This window comes from Pygocentrus nattereri, chromosome 29 (genome assembly GCF_015220715.1).
Source record: "Pygocentrus nattereri isolate fPygNat1 chromosome 29, fPygNat1.pri, whole genome shotgun sequence".
NCBI lineage: Eukaryota > Metazoa > Chordata > Actinopteri > Characiformes > Serrasalmidae > Pygocentrus > Pygocentrus nattereri.
In genome coordinates, this window is record NC_051239.1 from 18,686,354 (window position 1) to 18,704,178 (window position 17,825).

Sequence of the window (17,825 nt, forward strand, 5' to 3'; positions counted from 1 at the left end):
CCAAAAGACACTCTTCACTCAGCGGCCACCGCCGCGTCCACCTCAGTCCCGGTACGGATAAAAGCGCACAGAGGCGCATCCTCCTCGGGAACCTACACACTTACCGCCCCGCCACACCTGACCGTGCCGAGGACGAACACGTTCGCCAAGGGCTACGGCCTAGCAAGCACACGCCCCCTGCAGTGGGCGTGGCGGGCAGCGAAGGAGCCCCCAGCTGTATAAAGGCACGGCAGGGCGTCTGCGCAGGTATGAAGTGCAGTGGAGCTGCTAGTGAAGATGAGGAGCCTCGTGTTACTGCTGCTCGTTCACCTCGCAGATACCGGCCCCGCTCCCGGCAGAGTGAGTAACGCAGAGCCTGCAAACACCTGGGCTACAGTTAGACCACTGCTTTACTGAGAGCCTCTTCTCAGGCGTTCACTTCTCATGGCTCTCTGCTTTTACACAGGTGGCGAAATGCAGCAGAACGCAGGGTGAGTGATGAGATCTTTGCCTGCTGTGCACAGGAGGTCGATATGAAATGAATTGGTCGTTTGAGTCGACGCGCTTCTTCCGAAACTATGAGAGACCCTTTTTTTAGCCACTGGACATGGATCATTTTAATATGTCGTTTGCAAAAGTTTGGGTGGCCCTGGACAATTTTACAACCTTACAACTGTTGATTTTCATGTTTGATTAATATAAGTGCACAGTTACTGTTTGTTTTGCTGAATTAAGCATCATCATCATCATCATCATCATCGTTAACTGTTTAGTCCAGATAGGTGAATTAAACATATTGGGGAAAAAAATATATATATATCTTTTTTAAATTAAATTAATTAATTAAACATATTGGGGAATATATATATATATATATATATATATATTGCTGTCGGAGCAAAACCTTGTATCTCCGTTTTTGTTGTTTTCCACTTTTTGACATCATTTGAAAATACCTTTCTACCCTTTACATTGTGTGTAAATTTCATATGAATGGACCAAAAGAAACCGTCCATAATGACTTGGGGAAAGAAGTCTTTACATTGAAAGTAAACTATGGTTTTTCCTTCTCCTATAAAGTGACAGTTTTGGAGATGCGAGGTTTTCTCCCGACAACAGCGATATATTTGTGTGAAATGCCGTTTCTGAATGTGTCATGAATGAATTTTTTATGTTTTATCTTATTAAGACTTGATGCCTACGGAATGGTACGAAGTATATGATTTCACTCCTTCAGCCCTGCGGGATCTTGATCTCAAGCTTAACCTTCAGAATGGACCCACAGCTTCTCCTTCCCTGACCATAAGCTGGTCTATCAATATTGACAGTGAGTATATATGGGAATGGGAATGGGAATGGGAATAGCGGGCCAATACAGATTTTTTTTTTAATGTACATATCTGATGGCATAAACACAAACACATAAAAATGTAGAAATTAGGATGAAATTTGCGTGGATCAGCAAAGCAAAGAAAAAAATAGATGTGTGTTGATTTTTTTTTTACTTTTCTACATTTAAGCTTTTAGCAGCTGCTCTTTACATTGTGTGAAAATTTCAGGACAAACAGACCAATAGAAAGGCTTCCAACCGCATGGAATAAAATCTATAAAATTATCTTACACTGAAAGTAAGCTTTGTCCTCCTAAACTATACGTACAATACTCAACTATACTAAAACTATATGTATATATACCTGTTTCAGTCATTAGAGCTTAAATAAAGGTTAGATTTTTGCTCGTATTTTGAGTGAAAGATGAAAAGGACAAGTAATTGAGTATATTTTACAGCTCATTTTGCACATGATTACCAGGGGTGCCAGTTTTTGAGGAGGGCTCTCTACCTGCCAGTACCAGTAGGATTCCAATATCACTGTGACCTCAAGTAACACCAGTGGTCATTTTACTCCAAGCTTCTGAAACTACTTTTTAGTAAAAGAAATTGCCAATAATACGGACGTAGTATGTTCCAGGCTTTCTTACTTGCCTGCAATGAGATCACAACTGCCATGCCATGACCCAGATTTTTGTCACTTATTTGGTAGAATCATCTTTACCCCACTGGCCTAGTTTCACGATTTGCTTTGGAAACATACTCAAAGGTACACACATAGTATGTGGACACCCGAACATCAGATACATATGTTATTAATACCATGGGTATTAATGAGGAGTTTGTCCTATAGTTTTATTTTTGATTTTCTTTATTTTTTATTCTGACTCTAAACAGAGCATTAGTGAAGTACAGGCACTGATGCTGGTGAAAGACCTGACTTGCAGTCGGCATTCCAGTCCATCTTGTTCTGACCCCCCAAGAGTTTAAATTTGTCAGTTGTAGCTGTCGAAAATTATTATGAATATGTTATGATGTCTGACACATTGCTTTATGGTCATTTTAAAGAGAAACCTTTGGCCTAAAGCAAATGTTTAAATACATTAATGGCAGAGAGGTACAGTCGCGTGTAAAGGTTTGGGCATTTCTGGGCAGATGACATAGTTTGTTGATTTTCTTTAATTGAAAAGGTGTAAGCACAACCTCTGCAGCAAACTATTTAAAAATGAAAACATATACACAGTTACTTTATATGTGATTAACGTAATTCATGGCAAAGCAACTTTTTTTAAAAAAATAGTTTCACGTGAAAGTTTGGAAACATTTCCAGTTGTAATGTGGTAGAACTTTTTATTAACTAGCTTGATTAACTAATTACACCGTAATTGACTCATTATGAGAGTCAGCTGCAATTTTAAAGCCTTATAGGTTCTCTGAGTACCTTCAAACCTGGTAACACTCAACAGCCATGAGGTTCACTAACCAGCTGGCTGAAGGCTCTGAAACTTTGCCAGCTTGCAGGTTCCAAGGTCAAAAATGCCATTAATAGATGACATTTAAGCAGAACTGTAGAAATCAAGACATGATCTTAAATACCAAGAAAACTCTCAGACGGGACTGTTCAAATGTAAAACCACAACATGGCAACAAAGGACCTGTGGCAAGTTTTAGCTGACACAGCAGTGCCAGTGCACCATTCTACCGTGCAGCATTGGTTGCACAGACATGCTTTACATGAAAGAGTCATCACAAGAAATCCTGTCGCAAAATTCAGATGCTCGCACACATTGAAAGATAAACCAGCTTTAATGTGGAAATTCAGATCAGAAACCGTAGTCCAGAAACGGGCAAACGGGTCAATACAAAGTGAGAGCGAATAGCCAAGGCAAATAAACCAATGGGGCAGTCCAATGTCGTCGTTGATAAACAAGCAAGAAGGTCAAAACACGAAGGCAGAATATCCAGGGCAGTTAAGTCAAAAGGGCAAATCCAAAACCAGAGTCGAAATGAACCAAAGCACAGATCACACACGGAAAGACAGGCAGAATAACGCTCAGTTATTGCCATTCAAAACAATACCTCGCAAAGACTAACTCTAAAGCCCAGGCTTATATGATAACGAAGATATCACATGATCAAGATGCAAAATAACAACTGGTTAAGCCAGAGCTATAATTAACCCAATTCCAAAAAAGTTGGTACACTGTGTAAAATGTGAATAAATGTAAATAAAAACAGAATGCAATGTTTTGCAAATCTCATAGACCCATATTTATTTCAATAGACCCAATTATAAACAATAGAACATAGAACACATATTAGATGTTGAAAGGGAGACATTTGGTCACTTCATGAAAAATATTAACTCATTTAGAACTTGATGGCAGCAACACATCTCAGAAAAGTTGGAACAGGACCATGTCTACCATTGCGTGTCATCTCCTCTTCTTTTATCAGCCGTCTGTAAATGTCTGGGAAATGAGGAGACCGGTTGCTGGAGTTTTGGGAGAGGAATGTTGTCCCATTCTTGTTTGACGTAGGATTCTAGCAGCACAGCAGTTCTGGATCCTCTTAGCCAGATCTTTCATTTCATGATGTACCAAATGTTTCCTATTGGTGGAAGGTCTGCTACAGGCAGGTCAGTTCAGCACCCGGACTCCATGCTGTTGTGATAGATGCAGTATGTGGTTTAGCCTTGACTCGCTGAAATATGCAAGGCCTTCCCTGAAGGAGACGTTGTTTGGATGGGAGCATATGTTGTTCTTAAACCTCTAGAAACTGTTCAGTATTGATAGTGTAAGTGTAAGCTGCCCACGTCATAGGCACTAACGCAATCCCATACCATCAGAGACTGTGTGCTGATAAGCTGGGTGGTCCCTCTCTTGAGTTTGCAGGACATGGGGTCTATGGTTTCCAAAAAGAATTTCAAATTTTGATCGATCTGACCACAGAACAGTTTTCCATTGTGCCTCATTCCATTTTAAATGCGCTATGGACCAGAGAAGACGGCGGCGTTTCTGGATTGTGTTGACATGAGGCTTCTTCTTTGCATGATACAGGTTTAACTTGCGTTTGTGGATTGCATGGCAAACTGTGTTCACAGATAATGACTTCTGGAAGGGTTCCTGAGCCCATGCATTGATTTCCAGTATAGAATCATACCTGTTTTTAATACAGTGCTGCCCAAGGGCTCAAAGATCACGAGCATCCAATATTGACCCTTGCGGACAAGGATTTCTCCAGATTCTCTGAATGTTATGATGATATTGTGTGCTGTAATTGGTGGGATATCCAAAGTCACCACAGTTTTACTTTGAGGAACAGTTTTTGGTGAACCTCTGCCTATCTTTGTTTCTGAGAGACTCTGCCTCTCTAAAGTGCTCTTTTTATACCCAGTCATGTGAGTTGGTGTCAAATTGCTCCTCCGGCTGTTACTTACTTTTCCAGCCTTTTGTTGTCCCTGTCCCAATTTTTCTGAGATGCATTGCTGCATCCCAGAACATGTGTGTTATATTTTATGCATGGTAGAACATATGAGTCTATGAGATTTGCGAATCATTGCACTCTGTTTTTATTTACATTTATTTACATTTCACACAGTGTCCCAACTTTTTTGGAATTAGGGTGGATTGACTGATGCTTTGGAATTGTGTGGCAGTCAGTGGCTGTTGATAGCTTTTAAACATACTGTGCATGCAAGACAGCCCAGGAATATCACCGGACTAGAAGTGTAAATGAAAATTGTGACAAAAAGTGAAAATTCCTAAAAACGGGAATAGAAAGGCTCTGAGCTGGGGTGCAGGCTGTGATATTAACACCACTTTTGGTAGACAAGTGCTGAATTAGAAGTATCCATATATTTGCACATGCCAGAATTACTATTTTTCCTACTTAGAAGTTAATAAAAAAAGTACCTTTGCATTAACAAAAAACAGTTTGCTGCAGTGGTTGTGTTTACGTCTTTTTATATAATCAAAAATGTGTATTTTGGCTGAATATTATTAGGATGTCTTGTGTGAACAGCCTGCAATATGGCACTTGATCAGAATTCTTCCACAAAGTGCAGGCAGCCAGTATTGTTTGGTAAATTATACGGCAACAAAGAAGCCTGACTCCATTACCCTTTTTAAATTTTCCAAACACGATAATGAAAAAAATGTTGCATGTTCTTAAATAAGACTTTATTTCTTTCTACTGACTAAAATTAATATCAGATTAGATTTTAAGACCCATTCATACATAAATCCAGACAGATTAATTCCAAAACACTCCTAAGCCTTTCCTTAGAAGTACAGCTCCTTAAAATATGTTTATACTCACCAAACATCCATCCATCCATTTTCCAAGCCACTTCTCCGTCAGGGTTGCGGGGGGGTGCTGGAGCCTATCCCAGCAGTCTTCGGGCGGAAGGCAGGATACACCCTGGACAGGTCGCCAGTCCATCGCAGGGCAGACAGACAGACACAGACAGTCACTCACACCCAGGGGCAATGTAGCATGTCCAATTGGCCTGACTGCATGTCTGTGGACTGTGGGAGGAAACCGGAGAACCCGGAGGAAACCCAAGCAGACACGGGGAGAACATGCAGACTCCACACAGAGAGGACCCTGGTCGCCCGGCCGGGGAATCGAACCCAGGCCCTCCTTGCACCCACCACGCCACCGTGCCGCCCCACTCACCAAACAATTACGCCTAAGTCAAGTAACCACAGCCATAACCAAAATTAATGACCATTTGCACTTTATAAACTTTTCACATTACTCAAATGCATTACGCCTACGCTGGTTTTCAACCGAGACAGCAGACAAAACTCAAATGTTGGGTAGAAAAATGGTCAGAGACCGAAAACGGTAAGCCTGAACAAAAAGGGTAAGCTTGAACTCAATGTGTCAATTTTTGCATCCCTAGGTAGCATTCACAATATTACTGGCACATGGATTGAACTGAACATACGCTCGCTTTTGAATCCTGATCCAGTAAGATACAGATGTGACTACCAGCCTCCATTCTCTTCACCAGCCGACTACGCTGGCTTAGAACAGGTGAGCCCTTTTGTACTGTTTCTCTGATTTTCCGAGATCATTAGTAAAAACATGCTAAAGGCATTTGTATGCAGATTAAACTGTATTCCTAAATGAGTAATATATCGCTGTTCTCAGAACAAAACCTCATATCTCCAAACTGGTAACTTTACAGGAGAAGGAGAAAACCTACTTTACTTTTAATGTAAGGCAATGTTAACGGACATATTTCTAAGCAATTTTGGTCTGTTACTTTTGGCCCATTCATCATGAAAATTTGATGCAATGTTAAAGAAAGAGGTATTTTCAAATCATGAAAAAAACTGGAAATGGTTTAATATTTTCATTGCTAATCAAATTCTCTGACCAATGCAGAGCACTTTTCTAGTTATGGACTTTTGTCATTTTTGCCTCTTATTTCACTTGTAGCTTTGGTTCAGTTTCACAAGCACTGATGTCAACATTGAACCAGCTGGCTTTTACAAGGTCGATGTCTATAATCTCCCTTCCCCACCGATTGACATGGGAGGAAAACATTCAAAAGCCAAAGAGGTTCAGGCACCTGGTTGGTTTTACATTCACTGTTGAAAAGCCTTCATTTTAGCTTTCACTCTTATTTCAAGATGTTTATTATTCAACCAAATATGTATTTCTTTTCGTCATTTCGCTCTTGTTTTGAAGGATGTGACAACACACAGATGAGGACTCAATCAGTATGTTCAGTTTTGCGAGGTGAAACACTGAAATACACACACACACATACACACACACACACACACACACACACACACACTCTCTATTTGGCCAATAGTTTGTGGACATTTGCTCTTGCAATGTTTCATCTGCACTCTGTATTGTAGTTTACTGTATTGTATCTTATTGTTATTGTATTGCATTGAATGGCACAGAGTTCTGCGTTCAACTCTTGTTCTTTTTCTCTTGGTGTCTGCAGTGACATATTTGTTTCTAGCAGTATCTGAGCTCAGGACCGTCTTTTTCTCTAAGCTATTGGTAACTAGCAAAGATACGTTCTCTAGATTGACAAAGCACTTCTTATAAGTCGCTCTGGATAACAGTGTCTGCTAAATGCTGTAAATGTCATCTGAAATCAAGACTATTAAAAAAGGAATTTGTCCCAGTCTGTTGTAGTAACTGTCCTTACTCTTCGAGGAGGGCTTTACACTAAATGTTGCAATACTGCTGTGAATATATATATATATATATATATATATATATATATATATATATATATATATATATATATATATATATATATATATATATATATATATATACACACACATACATACACACACACACACACACTGCTCAAAAAAATAAAGGGAACACTTAAACAACACAATATAACTCCAAGTAAATCAAACTGTCCACTTAGGAAGCAACACTGATTGACAATCAATTTCACAGCTGTTGTGCAAATGGAACAGACAACAGGTGGAAATTATTGGCGATTAGCAAAACACACTCAATAAAGGAGTGGTTCTGCAGGTGGGACCACAGACCACTTCTCAGTACCTTTCTGCTTTCTGGCTGATGTTGTGGTCACTTTTCAATGCTGGTGGTGCTTTCACACTCGTGGTAGCAGGAGACGGACTCTACAACCCACACAAGTGGCTCAGGTAGTGCAGCTCATCCAGGACGGCACATCAATGCGAGCTGTGGCAAGAAGGTTTGCTGTGTCTGTCAGCGTAGTGTCCAGAGGCTGGAGGCGCTACCAGGAGACAGGCCAGTTCACCAGGAGACGTGGAGGAGGCTGTAGGAGGGCAACAACCCAGCAGCAGGACCGCTACCTCCGCCTTTATGCGAGGAGGAACAGGAGGAGCTGCCAGAGCCCTGCAAAATGACCTCCAGCAGGCCACAAATGTGCATGTGTCTGCACAAACGGTTAGAAACCGACTCCATGAGGATGGTATGAGGGCCCGATGTCCACAGATGGGGGTTGTGCTCACAGCCCAACACCGTGCAGGATGCTTGGATTTTGGCAGAGAACACCAGGATTGGCAAATTCGCCACTGGCGCCCTGTGATCTTCACAGATCAAAGCAGGTTCACACTGAGCACATGTGACAGACGTGACAGAGTCTGGAGACGCTGTGGAGAGCGATCTGCTGCCTGCAACATCCTTCAGCATGACCGGTTTGGCAGTGGGTCAGTAATGGTGTGGGGTGGCATTTCTTTGGAGGGCCGCACAGCCCTCCATGTGCTCGCCAGAGGTAGCCTGACTGCCATTAGGTACCGAGATGAGATCCTCAGACCCCTTGTGAGACCATATGCTGGTGTGGTTGGCCCTGGGTTCCTCCTAATGCAGGACAATGCTAGACCTCATGTGGCTGGAGTGTGTCAGCAGTTCCTGCAAGATGAAGGTATTGAAGCTATGGACCGGCCCGCCCGTTCCCCAGACCTGAATCTGATTGAGCACATCTGGGACATCATGTCTCGCTCCATCCACCAACGCCACGTTGCACCACAGACTGTCCAAGAGTTGGCGGATGCTTTAGTCCAGGTCTGGGAGGAGATCCCTCAGGAGATCCCTCATCAGGAGCTGCCCAGGCGTTGTAGGGAGGTCATACAGGCACGTGGAGGCTACACACAATACTGAGCCTCATTTTGACCTGTTTTAAGGACATCACATCAAAGTTGGATCAGCCTGTCGTGTGTTTTTCCACTTTGTGTGTGACTCCAAATCCAGGCCTCCATTGGTTAATAAATTTGATTTCCATTGATGATGTTTGTGTGATTTTGTTGTCAGCACATTCAACTTTGTACAGAACAAAGTATTCAATGAGAATGTGTTATTGCAGTGTTCCCTTTATTTTTTGAGCAATATATATATATTACACCGATCAGGCATAACATTTTAACCACCTCCTTGTTTTTACACTATATATATATATATATATATATATATATATATATATATACACACGTACGTACATTAACCAAGTATTAACAATACTGTCTATGTGGTCAGATATGGACATTTATGCTGTACCTGAGGGGGAAGAAATAGTGGTCTCCTTTCAACCTCACTCTTATTATGAGATTTATGATATCCTACTGCAAAGAAATGCAGCTAATCTAAACCGCATCAAGGTGCAGACGGTACGTTGCACTTCACCTTCTGATCTTTTTTCATTATTTTAGCTTGGTTGCTCTAGTCAAACTTGACAGTGTTATTATGTAGCCATTTAGAAATTTTTTCTCTGACAATTTTGTTTTGTATTTCCTTTTATGATGAGAGCTGCTAGTTGTTTGTGTTTGCCTGATAGGATGGAAAAATCTGGATTGAAGAGAGACTGAAGTATTCTGGACCATGTGAAAACCTTAGAATATCGGTCTGTATATAAAATTAATTATATCTAGTCAGCACTGATGACCACAGTGTAGTAATCTAGTCATTACTGAGGACAACAGTTTAGTGATCTAGTCATTACTGAGGACAACAGTTTAGTGATCTAGTCATTACTGAGGACAACAGTTTAGTGATCTAGTCATTACTGAGAACAACAGTTTAGTGATCTAGTCATTACTGAGGACAACAGTTTAGTGATCTAGTAATCACTGAAGACAACAGTTTAGTGATCTAGTAATCACTGAAGACAACAGTTTAGTGATCTAGTAATCACTGAAGACAACAGTTTAGTGATCTAGTCATTACTGAGGACAACAGTTTAGTGATCTAGTAATCACTGAAGACAACAGTTTAGTGATCTAGTAATCAATGAGGACAACAGTTTAGTGATCTAGTCATTACTGAGGACAACAGTTTAGTGATCTAGTAATCACTGAAGACAACAGTTTAGTGATCTAGTAATCACTGAAGACAACAGTTTAGTGATCTAGTAATCACTGAAGACAACAGTTTAGTGATCTAGTAATCACTGAGGACAACAGTTTAGTGATCTAGTCATTACTGAGGACAACAGTTTAGTGATCTAGTAATCACTGAAGACAACAGTTTAGTGATCTAGTAATCACTGAAGACAACAGTTTAGTGATCTAGTAATCACTGAAGACAACAGTTTAGTGATCTAGTAATCACTGAGGACAACAGTTTAGTGATCTAGTAATCACTGAAGACAACAGTTTAGTGATCTAGTCATTACCGAGGACAACAGTTTAGTGATCTAGGCATTACCGAGAACAACAGTTTAGTGATCTAGTCATTACCGAGAACAACAGTTTAGTGATCTAGTCATTACTGAGGACAACAGTTTAGTGATCTAGTCATTACTGAGGACAACAGTTTAGTGATCTAGTCATTACTGAGAACAACAGTTTAGTGATCTAGGCATAACTGAGGACAACAGTTTAGTGATCGTCATTACCGAGAACAACAGTTTAGTGATCTAGTCATTACCGAGGACAACAGTTTAGTGATCTAGTCATTACTGAGGACAACAGTTTAGTGATCTAGTCATTACTGAGGACAACAGTTTAGTGATCTAGTCATTACTGAGGACAACAGTTTAGTGATCTAGTCATTACCGAGAACAACAGTTTAGTGATCTAGTCATTACTGAGGACAACAGTTTAGTGATCTAGTCATTACTGAGGAACACAGTTTAGTGATCGTCATTACCGAGAACAACAGTTTAGTGATCTAGTCATTACCGAGGACAACAGTTTAGTGATCTAGTCATTACCGAGGACAACAGTTTAGTGATCTAGTCATTACTGAGGACAACAGTTTAGTGATCTAGTCATTACTGAGGACAACAGTTTAGTGATCTAGTCATTACTGAGGACAACAGTTTAGTGATCTAGTCATTACTGAGGACAACAGTTTAGTGATCTAGTCATTACCGAGAACAACAGTTTAGTGATCTAGTCATTACCGAGAACAACAGTTTAGTGATCTAGTCATTACCGAGAACAACAGTTTAGTGATCTAGTCATTACCGAGAACAACAGTTTAGTGATCTAGTCATTACTGAGGACAACAGTTTAGTGATCTAGTCATTACTGAGGAACACAGTGTAGTAATCTAGTCTACACTGAGGACAACAGTGTAATAGTCTAGTCATCACTGATGATGACGACTGTTATAACCTTACAGATCATAATCTTGATGTTTTCCAAGTCTTAGCTAAAGGCCAGCTTTATTTTCTCTTCCAATAAAGCTTTTCAACCTTTACATTATCCTGTATTATGTTGGCCAGGCTTTCTAGTTTATTTCATTTATTTTTTTGTTTGTTTTACATTGAGCTAGAGTTCCTGTGAATGTACTTTGAATTTGAAGCACCAGATATACGAAAGATGTGCCTGGTGTATCTGTAAAAGCGGGAAGCGAAACTTCGACAGAATAGAGGATGCCATTTTCCAACATTTTTCCACACCCACTGTGGCAGTATGCTTTAGCTTGGGATGGTTTACAGTTAGGGTTTTTAAGTTTGCTAGTGTTTTTTTTCTTGGCCTTTGTTATGTCTATTTCTCATTAATCATTGTGCTAAATGCTATGCTTGTGAAAAGCAGAGGCATACTTCAGAAGGAAATGGTGCACTGGTTGTTTGGTTTGTGTTAACCGGTGCTCTTGTTCATGTGTGTGTAATCTTATGGTTTTGTTTTTGCTATAATAGCATACTGGAATTTACAGAATGATGACATGTCGATGAAAACACCACCAGCTAACTTAAAAACCCAAGCTGTCAACTATCATCATCATGTCAACTAAAGCATACTGCCAGGGTGGGTTTTTCCCACTATATATTACCTTTGAAGTAGACGGTTTGCAGCTCACTACCAACACCAACACAGTGACCTTTCTCATTTAATGAGCTAACATTTTTATTTGTGTCTGCCTTTGACACATGAGCATCCTTTACTATGTCAAAGCATCAGGTCTCATTTTTACAGATCCCTCGTGCAGCTCATTCATACATCTGGTGCTTCAAATTCGAAGTCCATTCACAGGACGAAACCTTGCCAAAAAAATTAAGGTCTGGCCGAGGACACGGAGGATGGTGAGATAGTTGCTAAGCACTGGAGGAGAAATGAAGCAGATGTTTAGGAATGTGCTTCGGTGTGTTCACCTTTTTTGCTGTGCTGCTAGTTAAGTTCCTACTGTGGGTCAAAGCAGCTGCTTAAATTTTGTTCTAATGCTTGCAGGGCCCCCTGTTTATAAGTATGACTGAGCAAAAACACTAATAAATCTAATCTAATTACAGGTAAGACCAAGTTTTAAAAATTGTGGAGTTCATTGTAAATGGATATGGCGTGAGATAGACTGCACAAGTAAGTGCCCTATCTTACTCTGCATGATGCAACAGTAAATGCTTTCCTCAGTTCAGCCGCTGCTACTAGACATTTATTTCAGCACCTGGAAATAAACAAGTGCTGCATATTCGTTAATTATTTCGTTAATCATGTATCTCATATATCTGTGCGTGTGATTTTGTGTTGCGTGTCTTTGCAGCACTTTTGTATGATTTATATGATTTAGATGAACTGTGATAGTCATATTTATGTGTGTAAATAGTTTTTTTTTCTCTGTTTTTCAGAAAAGGAAAAAACAACACAACAACCAGAACCTGAAAAAGAACCTAAAACAGAACCTAAAACAGAACCTAAAACAGAACCTAAACCTCTGCTGATCAGTGTTGGGTGTGCAGTAGCAGTAGCCGTTGTTTTGATTCTTATCTGCAGCTGTAAGTAAAGAAATACATAGATAGGCAAAGTTATTTTCCTGAGCTGATAAATGCAGTTTATGTAGTTTCCTTCATTAAGTAAAAATCTGATCTAATCTTTTAGTCCAAAAATTGTAGAATTTGGCAATAGCTCCTCAAAGAGTTCTTAGCTAATATAGCTCCATCTGAGAGCTGTTTAGACATAGATACGTTGTCATGTTAACTTCATGTGCTTAGTAAATAGAATATATTTACAAAAAAGTTCATATAAACCAACCCTGACACTTCTTCACACAGCATATTGGGGAAAATGTGCCTTGCGAATCTTATGCCACATTTTATATTGTGTTATTTCTGTGTTTTCTGTTTCTGTAAAATGTGAAAGCCGGCTTAGAAATTTGCATTAAAAGTAGAAGAAAATTAGAAAAACGGCATATTAATATTTATTCCCTGTAGGTCAGGGGGCTCAGTCCTGGTCCTGAAGATCTACCACCCTATAGAGTTTAGCTCCAACCGTAATCTATCACACCTAATCCAGGTAATGAAGACCTTCAGGGGCCTCTGATTATTAGAGCCAGGTGTGTGGGATCTGAACTCTTCAGGATGGTAGATCTGAAGGACCAGGATAGGGCATCCCTGCTGTAGAGGATGTGTCAACTTAGTTACTTAGAGAATCAACAAAACATGTCATTTGACGTGGGCTGTTAAAATTTTACAGGTAGAATATTCTCAGAATCTGTAACAAAAAGCTGCCTTAATATTTCCCAACCTTAATTCAGATGCTCCCTCTCTCTCTCTGCTTGGTCCTTCGTGTCCTTTTTAACTGTCTTCCAGGCCAGCTCTGTAGACTGTGCATAGAGTCCGGCTTTTCTAAGTGTGGGCTAACCTCTGTGTCCACGGGATCAGTTGGGGTGTTGGTGGTGTACCCGGCAGTGGACAGTGTGTTCCAGCATGCTGTAATGGCTCTGGCTGACTTCCTGCAGAGCCATAAAGGTTTGACCATAGTCATCGACATGTGGCAAAGGGGCTGTCTGGCAAAGCAAGGTCCGCTCCGCTGGCTTAACTCACAGGCTGATCAGGCCGATAAAGTCCTCATCATCCTACCACCTCAACATAACAACACCGTCATCAGTGCTGACACAGGTAATGTTTCTCTACCGTTTTGTAGTCTGGAAATAGACCCAGTTTGCAGATTAATACAGAAATACATTTTAAAATGCTAAAACTCTGAATATTTTCAAAAAAAGAAAAGGGTGAACAGTAAAAAGATTTCATAAACTTTCATTTTCAAGTACAAAATTACAGCACGTTTATCATTTAAAAGCATTTTGTTCTTCCACAAATAATTCTTAAATATTAAAGCAGCTAAAAATACGTTTTGGTGTCTAAGTTTGAGCGCATCAGGTCATACGACATGTTTTGTTGATCTTGTGAAATGAACACATCCTTTACAGAGAGCACACTTCAATATGACATGTTTTGCAATATTTAGTGCAGTTTCTATTTATTTATGCGTTTAATATACTGGAAAAAATACAACATAAAATCTAAAATAAGCCTCATTTTATGTTTTATTTTTTCCAGTATGTCAAATTCAGCAAATAAACAGCAACTGTGCATTAAATGCGCAGAAGTGTGTTCTGTCAATTTATTTTCACTTAGCAAATTAACAAAACATCCTTATCATACGATAATTTGAAGTTAAATTGCATCAGTATTGTTAGTGTATATAAATAACAAATTAATAATGACGACTGATTCCAGACCTTTAAATAATAGTGTATGGTTTAGTTTTAAACAGTTCACACCCCTGCACAGTGTGCCCCAGCCATCTCAGGAATATTAGACCAAGCTAAACACTGCATTTTATTTACACTTGTCCTGCATTAACACTTTGATCTTATAGAAGCTTAGCTCACGCACCAGAGATTAAAACTAAACTAAAAACTATACTATATACTATATACAATACTAAACTTTAAAATCAAAAGTATGACGTCATAGACTTCAAAACTCTTATCCCTAGTGCAGACTTGCTGTGTGCTCTCTTTGATGATAGAAATGGTCTTTTTATCAAATTTATCCATTTTTAAAATTATTATATATGATTTGTTGTGTTATTGCATGTTATTACACAGAACTCATTCCATGCTAGGTGAAAAGCTTGCTTTACACAGTGAAACTTTTATGCTCGATTGCAACAATTTCCATGCAGCCTGACAGTGACATGAAAACAAAGCTGCATGCAGCAGTTACTCAACTTGCTAGCCAAATTAGCAGCTCATATATTTAATACACCATATCATTTTATCTTTCTAGCATTCTTTACTGTGCATAATATGTGTGTGTGTGTGTGTGTGTGTGTGTGTGTGTGTGTGTGTGTGTGTATGTATGTATGTATGTGTGTGTGTGTGTGTGTGTGTGTGTGTGTGTGTGTGTGTGTGTGTATGTATGTATGTATGTATGTATGTATGTGTGTGTGTGTGTGTGTGTGTGTGTGTGTCTACATTTTTCAGTTTTTGACATAATTTGAAAATACCCATAGTCCTCTATATTGTGTGTGAATTCCATGATGACAGGACCAAAAGAAATGAGCTAAAATTACTTGGAAAAATGTCTGGTTCCATTGACTTACATTAAAAATAGAGTTCTTTTTTATCTTCTCCTGTAAAAGTTACAATTTTGGAGATATGAGGTTTTGATCCGACAACAGTGATATGTAAATAATGCAGTCCAAAACTTGATTATGTGATTGTTCACTACAGTGGTGTTAACAAGCAAGTAACTAATAGAAATCCATGTTTCTCCACAGACTGCCCAAAACAAGTTGTGGTGGCTGGCATACCTGATTACACAGTCCCAGCCTCAGCCCATGAACTTTTCTCTTTGGCCCTGAACCTGGTGGCCAGCAGTGCCCATGACCCCGAGCAGCATCACAAGTTCTGGGTGGTGCGCCTGGGCCAGGGTGAGGAGCAGAGCACGGTGCCAGTGGAGCTCAGAGGCTGCAAAACCCTCAGTCTGCCCAAAGACCTAGAGAAACTCCCCCAGAAACTGGCTTCCAGACCAGGAGAGAGATGCTCAAGTCCGAAATGCAGGATGTGGTCTTTCCAGTGGAGGGAAACATCCAGAAAGGTCAGGCAAGCTTTACTGCAACTGGACAGGAGCCGTCCAAGCTGCTCAAAGGAGGAGATGGTTCGACTCACTGAGGTGTAGTGCAAACCTTAGTTACGGTCAGCTTTTTTTCAGGTCTGTGTTCACAACTGATCTCAGACCTGTGACGATGTAAAGGGCAGTTACATTAACATCTGTTTAAATTTATTTACCCATTGCCACTTTTTTCCCCCTCGTTTAATTTGACGTTATCAGCCTTCACAATACTGCAGAAGAGATGAAACAGTATAAAAATTGAATGATTATAGTGACAAATTATTTCAGTATTTTTAAAATGTACTGAAAATGTTCAAAACCTGCTGACACATGGACTGAAGTCACTGGCTTCTGCCATGTTTACACGGACAGAACAAACCCACGTTTGCACCTGCGTCTGGGAGACTGTTGCTGACTTTGGTTGATGCTGGACATCATTTAATGCAAGTTAACATAAGTGCAGGATTCAACCAAGGATTTTAATGCCAATTCAATACCATGAAACCAGTAACTTTCATCAGTACTGCAAAAGTGTAAAATACTCCAACTCTATTATTCAGCCAATATTTAGGCTGGAACTACACGCCGTCACTGGTCCTGTAACCTGGACTGGTCACTGTACTGACGAACGCGTCACCAACTCACTCCATTGTTACCAGCCATGCGACAAGACCTGCGTTTTTGCAAAGCTAAAACAGCAAGGGTGTCCAAACTTATCCACACTTGTCCAATGTGTGTGCAGGTTTCTGTTCCAGACAAGAAGAGCACTGTTTTCACTCTTTAATCAGTCAGTCTCAGTCTTTAAACAACTGATCAGATGTGCTGATAACCCTGCAGCCACACCGGCGCTTTGCTGATAAGACTGGACACCCCTGATACGCAGAACTACATATAACTAGTAATAAAACCAGTCTTGGTGAGCCAAGGCACAACGGCGTTAGTTTGTCACCAACATAAGATTGAAAACACTAATAAAGCACTAATGAAAGTTCAAAAAGGTGCAGCTAGGGTTGCAACGGTATGAGATTTTCACGGTATGATAACCGTCTCAGAAAATATGCGGTATCACGGTTATCGCGGTATCCTCCACTGCTGCTGGTCCACAAGTCTGTGGTGGCTGAATAACACACAGCTTCCTTTAGCTACATGCGAGGGATTTCACTGGTGGCAAAGTATGTTCTTGATGGAACTTGGTACATTGGAACAGCTTTTTTCATCAGGTGAAGGAAACCAGGTTTTTCCACTGCTCTTAAGGGCATCATGTCTTTGGCAATAAAATACGCCACAGCATGATTCAATTCTTGGGCTTGTTTAGATGAGGGATCTAACTTAATTCCCTTTGCAAATGACTGTGTGACAGTTGGCTGAGCTGGATCAGGAAATTTCTTTGCACAGCTAGCTTGTCCCTAAACCAATAACAGAATAATAATATGAATCAATTATATTTATAATAATAATAAAAAATAAATGTATATATATATATATATATATATATATGTGTGTGTGTGTGTGTGTGTGTGTGTGTGTGTGTGTGTGTGTGTGTGTAAAGATCCTGTATTTAAAATATTCAGTACAATTATTTAAGTTTAATTATTTAATATCTGAGCCTGTGTGCGTGTCTGACCAACTACTGTTGTAAACGTCCGTGTTAATGCCAAGTTAATATAACCAGAGACTGCAGAAAGAGGGGACTATCTATTT

General features: G+C 39.9%; 1 protein-coding gene across 1 annotated transcript; it reads left to right on the forward strand.

The window, feature by feature from the left end:
* The first annotated feature begins 9 nt into the window (after positions 1-9).
* On the forward strand, positions 10-17,571 carry LOC108433127 (interleukin-17 receptor B). The gene is made up of 12 exons (XM_017707481.2): positions 10-339; positions 446-470; positions 1,169-1,306; positions 6,219-6,352; positions 6,761-6,896; positions 7,013-7,063; positions 9,323-9,453; positions 9,621-9,686; positions 12,519-12,585; positions 12,852-12,998; positions 13,812-14,120; positions 15,790-17,571. Exons 1-12 carry the CDS (start codon positions 277-279, stop codon positions 16,188-16,190), a joined length of 1,668 nt encoding a protein of 555 aa, XP_017562970.1. The 5' UTR covers positions 10-276; the 3' UTR covers positions 16,191-17,571.
* Positions 17,572-17,825: the final 254 nt, after the last annotated feature.